The following is an 8,539-nucleotide window of genomic DNA, read 5'->3' as shown; positions in this document are numbered from 1 at the left end:
GAACCCCTACTATGACGATTCTACTTTTGGTTTTGATGATATTATGGATATGGACGTGGAAGAAATTTCTAATGCTCAAAATAAGAAAATGATGCTCATGTTGGAGACCCTTCTTGAAAAGGTAGGAAAACAGAACTTACCATTCAAGGACTTGAGGCAAGAACAAAATGACTTGAGTCAAGAAATTAGTTGCAATGACAAAGCTATTCATACATTGGACGATCAAATGAAATCATTGGTTGGGCTCATAATACTCACCAACTTAAGGGTGTTGAAAGAAGACAAGAAAGTTTCCAAAACATGGATTTCTCCACGAGTGGGCTTTTACAAGCTTTGGCGACTCTCAACTTGAAGAAAAATTTGACAAAGTGGAAATTGTGAGCCAAGATTGGCTAATGAATCAAGCTCAACAACTTGGAGTCTATGGGGATCACCGTGAAAACGTTTCACAAATGATGGAAGAATTTCTAAAAATCCACGTTGAGAAAAGTCAAGAAGTGGAGCTACTTGAAATTGCTACTCAAGAATTGGAGGCCGAATTAAATGCAAAAATTGAGACATACAATGTTCAATATCAAATGGTCATGGATAATAGTTTTGAGTTGATTTCCATGGAAGAGGATGTCAAGATTGAATTTGAAGAGCAAATTGTGGAATACCAATCAACCGACCCAATTTTAATGCAGGATGCCAAGATTGAAGAAATGATACTGGAGTTGCATAAAAAATTTCATGAAATAGTTTTTGAAGACTAGTGCATTTTTGGGTGAGAATGTCAAAATTCATGCAAGTTTGAAATTTGAGCGCATTCGACCGCATTTTAACTATTTTTCAACATTGTGCTTGGTGGGTGATATAGAAATTGATCAACCTAGAAGAATTTGGTGATGAAGAACAATGTGTTTTTATTTTGAAGTTTGTCATACCAAGAAGACAAAATGACATTCCTCACTTAAAGGCAAAAAAGTGCAAAATGCGACATTCGAGAGTTGGCTTATTTGCTTATCTACCATCACCCCACGAACATCACCGGAACCTTGATTCAAAATTGGGGCGACAATTCATATCATCTAAGTGGAGGGATAAGTGATGAAGTTAACACACATCGTGCCTCGACATTAAATGTGGCGCTTTATTGGAGGTAAGCCATATTTTCTTTATTTTAATTCAATTTTACAATTTTAATTGTAGTTAATTTTCTTTTGTTATTTTTAATCAATCTATCAAATTCAACATTTTTTGAATTTAGTTGGACAGTTGCGAGTTTAGAGCAGCCAGCAAAACAGAAAAGACAAAAAATGTAGAAAATTGGATTACACTAATATTTAATTTTTGCACTCAAAAGTCTTGGGACAACCTGGACTTATTTTTGTTTGAGCTACTAGTCCTTAATTTTGAGTCCAGGTAGGTGTTTTTTTTTTTTTTTTTTTCAGCTGCTTGTCCTAATTTTGAGCCCAGGTAAGTGTTTTTTTTGTTTCAGCTGCTTGTCCTAATTTTGAGCCCAGGTAAGTGTGTTATACACTTAGACCATTCCTCTCTCATTTGACTTCACACTCAAAATCCACTCACACACCTACCCACATATCACACATGCACAAAAATAAATACAAGACAACAACCCACGCACACACAAATCAGCAGTCCACAAAAAGGGACACAAGAATGCAGCAGCTGTTGTACCAAACTGCAAAAGAAAAAAAGAAAAACGCTTCTTTCTTTCTTCTTCAACCATCATTCAATGATCAGGTATGTTTTCTTCTAGTCCTCTGTCACGACCCAACCCGTCATGACTGGCACCCGACTAAATCCTAGTAGGAGAACCAACACACGAGACATCTATTCATTTATATCTGTTTTTTATATTAGCCAAGTAAAATGATTATACTCATTCACACATCAAATAAACAAAATATGTCATGCCATAAAATACTGAAATAACTGTGGAAGTTCTAACTATTAAAAATTCCCAAAATTCTAAAGTCATCGTGTTACACCTTGGAAAATTTCCCGTTAATGTACAGTGAATAGGCTAGCGAGGAAAATGAGGTATACGGTGATTTGGATAAGTAGGAAATAGCATTTGATGATCTTAATCGAGATTCAAAGACATTTGATTGAAAGGAAGAAGTTTGGCAAAGAAAGTAAAGGATATGTTATGTGTCGGGTAGGAATTATGGACGATGAGTTCATGATGGCATAATGATGTCTTAGAGACGAGTAATGACGCCCCTTAGATTGGTATTGAGGTAATAAACAAGTATTAAGAAGGTTCCATAAGGATCGGAGAATAAACGAAGTGACGAAAATAAGATTCAGTGAACTTATGGGTTATGCGGTCAATTATACGGACCGTATAATATTATACAGACCGTATAATGGACCGTAGAAGTGCCACAGAATGAAGTTGCTGAAGGGTTGATTTCACAGTCGATTATACGGACCGACCGTATAAAATTATACGGCTCGTATAATGTGCCGTCAAATTGACACAGAAAGGGATGGTCAATGGAGCAGTTTTACGGTCGATTATATGGACTGTATAATGATGTCGGGACAGATTTCAAGTTTTAAATAAGGGACCAAGTTCATTTATTTCATTTCTATTTTTCACTCTCCACAACTCAAGACTTCTCTAGAAGCTTCCACCCATTTCATATACAAGAACTCATGAAAAATTAATGATCAACTTCATCAAATCCACAAAACTAAGTGTGAGAAATACATCAAAGTTCATCCAAGTCAAGAAATTTCAAGAGAGGTGAACTAGGGTTTTGATGCAAGAAGAGTAATACCACTCAAGACTTGTTCCTACACTATCTAAGGTAAGTTTTATGGTATTTGCATGTTATTTAGAATATGGAGAAGTGGAGACACTTGGATTGCAGAAAGATATAGGAAATGGGTCATGAAAGTGTGAATAGTGACATTGTTGAGTAGTAGTTGGAATGAATCATGAAAATGGATATGTTGAGATTGTAAATAGGTTATGAATGACATGTAGAACATGCAATGAGTATTATATGTAAAAGAACAAGATAGTGAACTATGGTAGTGATTATGGATGAATTAAAGTGAAATTGTGAAATGTGGATAATATAAATGAATGATGCTTGTCGTTTATGATATTGTGAATGTTGATATGAACGTTTTGGAGTTGATACAGAACATGGGGAAAAGTAGTATAAACAAAGGAAATGCTGCCCAACTTTCTCTAGCGTTAGTAAGTCCGTCCATATAATTGTTAGCTAATGTCGATACGAATTCTCTTGAAGGTAGAACATGTGCATTAAAGGAGAACAAACAAGCAGTAGATTAGTTAAACGTAAAAGGTATGTAAGGCTTATCCCTTCCTTCAAAGGCATGAATCTTTCAAGCTTTCCATGATCCTCCTATATGATGGAGTTTATGAGTTCGTAAATATACCAAACTACATTAAATAATAGTGCGTTCTTATAGTTGGTTAACTAACGATCGTACGAATCCTCTTTTTGAAGGTAGAGGTGTGACATTGAAGGAGAATAAGCAGACGCTAAATTGCTTAAACGACAAAGGTATGTGAGGCTTAACTCTTCTTTCAAAAGGCATGAATCCTTCAAGCTTTCCATAAATCCTTCTATAAGATGAAGCTTAAGAGTCCTTCTATATATTAAATCCCCTATGAGCATGATAGTGATGACAATGAGCTAGAGTCTAGAGACTCAAGAAATTGTGACATGATGTTCCTACAATGCTAATGATGCTATTATTGTTAACACTCGCCTTACATTTTCTTCCCTTCAAGGCAAGGCATGATACTCATAAATGTCCATAATACAATTGGGGGTTCACGACCTTACGTCACCCCGACATAGTATGGTTGTCTTAAAGCCTAACGAATGCTCTTAATGCTATTGTATGTTATGACAATAAGATGATAAGTAATGCTAACTTGTAACACTATGGGATACATGGAACACTAAGAAATGATAACATGATGCTATGGCTTGAGATGTATAATAATGACGTGTTAAGATTGATGTTGTGATGATATGATTCCACCACGCCTATATGGCCGGGCATGTCACCGCTAATGCGGATTGCGTATGATTCCACCGCTCCTATATGGCCGGGCATGTCACCGCTAATACGGGTTGCGATGTTTACACCGAGCCGAGAGGGCCGGGCATGATCACCACTAGTGGGCGGCATATGAGGGTTACCCGGACGCGGGTAACGATACAGATTATGATGTGATGAGGTATATGATGACGTACGTGATGATGTATGGGATGTGATAACTTGGGTACTATGATTGTGTAAAATGTGAAATATGATAGTAATACGATTGCCTATGACATGTGTGCAGGTTATATCTTTGTCCCATGACTCGTGATCTTTCTATTATGTTTGTTTATTTCATTCCTGCCTAACATACTCAGTACAATATTCGTACTGACGTCCTTTTTCTATGGACGTTGTGTTCATGCCCACAGGTAGACAGGGAGGAGATCTTGCTCCGGATTCTTAGAGGCTGCTAGCTGATTGGAAGCCCTCCATTGTCCCGGAGGTGCCTATGATGATTCTTTTGTGTACAGTTGTAGGTGTCATCTCTTAGAGGCTCGTAGATACTCGAAGGGGGGCGTGTGGTTTCATGGCATGGTTATTATGTATATATATATATATATATATATATATATATATATATATATATATATATATGTGTGTGTGTGTGTGTGTGTGTGTGTGTGTGTGTGTGTGTACATTATTTTGCTAGCCTAAGGGCTCGTATGTATAAAGGCATTTCGTTTCTAAATGAAAATAGATTTTATTATAAATTAAGCATGAATCGGATAAATGATTGCTAAATAAGCTTAATAAGTGATGGCACGAGCGGTGCTCGGTAGTTAGCCCCGGGTACCTGTCACGGCCCCTAGCTGGGTCGTGACAAAAGTGGTATCAGAGCAGTTCAGTCCTAGGAAGTGTCTACGAGTCGTGTCTAGTAGAGTCTTGTGAATAGTAAGACTACAACAATGGATGGAGAAGGCAATCAACAGGATTTGGGAAACAAGTTTCAGGAAGTTTCTTCTTGTGCTTCCTTCACTAAATCTGTTGGGGTGAGAGAAGACAATGACAAGTATGATAAGGGAGCAGATAATACTGAAATTTGCATAACAGAAAAGAAACCACCTGATGAAACTGAAGTGATTGGCAATAGTCCTGCACAGCAGCATCCCACTGATGCATCTGAACCAGTGCTTGATATGCATACAAAATCCACAAACAACAATAACAAACCATCAGAAAAACAGCAAGTTAGTAGAATTACTGAAAATCCTGCAGCAGCTGAAGCAATGCAACACAATATGGGGATAGACTTGAATGAAACAGTAGTGGAGTCTTCTTTCATTTCAACTGGAGAAAAGGAGAAAGCTAATAATCACTTGGGACATGCAGATTCTGAGGATAGCAACCACCTGACTGATGGTATTGAGATGACAAAGCAACTGGCTGCAGCAGTTCAGGAAAAACAGTTAGTAAATCAACCAGCAGTGTCACACCCAAATGCAGTATTACAAGATATTGTTGCTCACAAAGTAACAGTAACTGAATTATTGAAGGCTACAGAGGAGTTGCAACAGTTGGAGGAGGACAAACAAAATGAAGATAGGGCTAATAATATTCACAAGATAGCTAGAGAGACAGGAATTTCTCCAAAAGCTCTAGCTAAGAGTGGAAAAAAGAATAAGAATCAGGATGTCATTCAAGCCAAGAGGACTTCAACAAGGAGGACTGCTTCAACAAAGGGTAAATGATTATTAAGGCACTTATATGGAACATTAGGTCTGTTAATACTCAACAGGCCTTTTAGAGATTGGTAAATTTACAAAGACAACACAAGTTTGACATAATAGCACTCATGGAACCATTTCAGAATAGCAGACACTTACTGAAATATAAGAGGAGACTTGGGATGGAGACAGCCTTGGCCAATACAAATGGAAAGATTTGGGTATTTCTCGCTAATGCAATACAGTGTGATATCATTATGGATACTGATCAGCAGGTAACTTTAAAGGTGCATCATCAGGAATTAAATACTGAAATCATTACTACTTTTGTGTATGCCAAATGTGATGAAGAAGAAAGGCAAGTACTATGGGACAATATGTATCACATAGCTAGTTCACTCAATAATCCTTGGTTAGTTGGGGGTGATTTTAATGTCATATTGTCAGAAGAGGAAAAATTGGGTGGATTACCTGTTACTCTGAATGAATGTGAAGACTTTGCTTTCTGTCTTAATTCTTATGAGTTGTTTGATATGGGTTACAAAGGAAGTCCATACACTTGGTGGAATGGAAGAGCTACAGAGGATTGTATCTTTAAAAGATTGGACAGAATCTTGGTAAATACTACTTTCCAAGAATTTTTTCCACGGATAGAGGTTGAACATCTTGCAAGAACAGGGTTTGATCATGCACCTCTCTTGATGGTATGTGGGGAAGAAATCATCAACTTTGTGAAACCATTTAGATTCTTGAAATTTTGGACTCAACATGAGTCATTTAAAGAGGTGGTGAGATTGAACTGGCAGACAGAGTTTGTAGCAACTCCATATTTGGCTTTCAAACAGAAACTGAAGAATCTCAATAAGGCATTATCAGCATGGAGCAGGGATACTTATGGGGATATTTTTAAACAAGTCCTAATCAGGGAAGAAGTGGTGAGGGTGAAAGAACAATTGTTTGAAGAAGATCCAAGTATAATCAATAGGATTATTCTTCAAAAAGCTCAAGCAGAATTGAAGAAATATTTGAGCATTGAAGAACAATATTGAAGACAAAAAGCAGGCTTTACTTGGTACACTGAAGGGGACAGAAATACTTCTTTTTTTCATAATCATGTCAATGGAAAGAGGAAAAAATTACAGTTAAAGAGAATACAAGACAGTAATGGAGTATGGTTAGAGTCTAAGAAGCACATATCAGAGGAAGCTGTCCATTTCTACAAAAATCAGTTTACTCAAGAGGGTGATAATGTGGGATTTGATCTTCTCAATCATATTCCCACAATGTTAAATCATGAGCAAAATGTGTCTTTATGTTCCTACCCAGACAAAGAAGAGGTAAAGAGGTCAGTTTTTGCTTTGGGTGGAGAAAGTGCTAGTGGTCCAGATGGTTTTACAGATAGCTTTTATCAACAATGCTGGGAGATAATTGGTAATGATGTACATGCTATTGTACTATCTTTTTTTGATGGAGCTGAGCTTCCTAAATCAATCACACATACCAATCTTATGCTGATTCCTAAGAGACAACCAGTACAGACCTTTTCTGACTTGAGGCCTATCAGCCTGTCCAACTTCATTAATAAGGTTGATCTCAAGAGTTATTCATGATAGAATGGAAAGCATCATTCCAACTCTGATCTCATCTAATCAGTCTGGTTTTGTTAAAGGTAGAAGTATATTTGAAAACATTCTCCTCACTCAAGAGATTGTTTCAGATATTAGATTAAGGGGGAAACCAGCCAATGTGGTGATTAAACAAGATATGGCCAAGGCTTATGATAGAGTATCTTGGAAATATCTAATGCATGTGCTAAGGAAGATGGGATTTGCAGAACACTTCATTAATCTGATAAGGGGGCTGATTGCTAATAACTGGTATTCTGTTTTATTAAACGGGCAACCTACAGGTTTTTTTTCAATCTTCAAGAGGGGTGAAGCAAGGAGACCGATTATCACCAACCTTATTCTTATTATCAGCTGAAGTACTTTCAAGGGCTTTGAACTCTTTATTTAGTGATAGTAGATTTATTGGATATGGAATTCCAAAATGGTCTTATCCTATGAATCATCTTGCTTGTGCTGATGACACTATTATTTTTACTTCTGCTGATACATATTCGTTGAGGTGCATCATGCAAATCTTAAGGAAGTATGAACAGGTTTCTGGGCAAGTCATTAATAATGATAAAATTTCTTTTTATATGTTCTCAAAGGTGGGCACAAAGTTAGTGCAGAGGGTAGGGGAGATTACTGGTTTCTCTAAAGGACGATTTCCTTTCATATACTTAGGGTGCTCTATTTTTCATGCTAGAAAGAAGAAGGTCTATTACTCAGATCTCATCAAGAAGGTGAAAGGAAGATTGCATTCATGGAAACGGAAGCTTTTATCTTTTGGAGGAAAGGCTGTCTTAATCAGAAGTGTGCTTCAAAGCATGCCAATCCATTTTCTATCAGTTTTGGCACCACCTTAATGTGTGATTAATGAACTCCATAAAATTTTTGCAAAATTTTTCTGGAGTAATAAGGAAGAAAGGAGAAGCAGACATTGGATGGCTTGGATTAATTTGTGTTTGCCAACTATGGAAGGGTGTTTGAGCTTCAAATCACTTTTTGATGTTTCTAATGCTTTAATTGCTAAATTGTGGTGGAGATTCAGAACTTCTTCAACTATGTGGGCAAACTATATGTGGAATAAGTATTGCAAAAAAATTATTCCAACTCTGGTACAATGGAAAGGAGGTACTCAAGTTTGGAAGAAGATGTTGGAGG

The 8,539-nt window shown here is 37.0% G+C and overlaps 1 protein-coding gene across 1 annotated transcript; it reads left to right on the top strand.

Moving 5' to 3' along the window:
* Window positions 1-7,382: 7,382 nt before the first annotated feature.
* LOC132624212 (uncharacterized) lies at window positions 7,383-8,241 on the top strand. The gene is made up of 2 exons (XM_060339025.1): window positions 7,383-7,553; window positions 7,678-8,241. The coding sequence occupies exons 1-2, from the start codon at window positions 7,383-7,385 to the stop codon at window positions 8,239-8,241; spliced, it is 735 nt and encodes a 244-aa protein (XP_060195008.1).
* Window positions 8,242-8,539: the final 298 nt, after the last annotated feature.

The sequence above is a fragment of the Lycium barbarum genome, chromosome 12 (assembly GCF_019175385.1).
Source record: "Lycium barbarum isolate Lr01 chromosome 12, ASM1917538v2, whole genome shotgun sequence".
Taxonomy (NCBI): Eukaryota; Viridiplantae; Streptophyta; class Magnoliopsida; order Solanales; family Solanaceae; genus Lycium; species Lycium barbarum.
The sequence above is the reverse complement of the archived record's forward strand: the minus strand, read 5'-3'. Positions and strand labels throughout refer to the sequence as shown.

Bases quoted from the DNA above. Each gene is read 5' to 3' on its own strand.
- LOC132624212 (XM_060339025.1), top strand. From the start codon at position 7,383: ATGGAAAGCATCATTCCAACTCTGATCTCATCTAATCAGTCTGGTTTT. The intron at 7,554-7,677 runs GTATCTTGGAAA...GGCAACCTACAG, and splicing joins TGGCCAAGGCTTATGATAGA to GTTTTTTTTCAATCTTCAAG.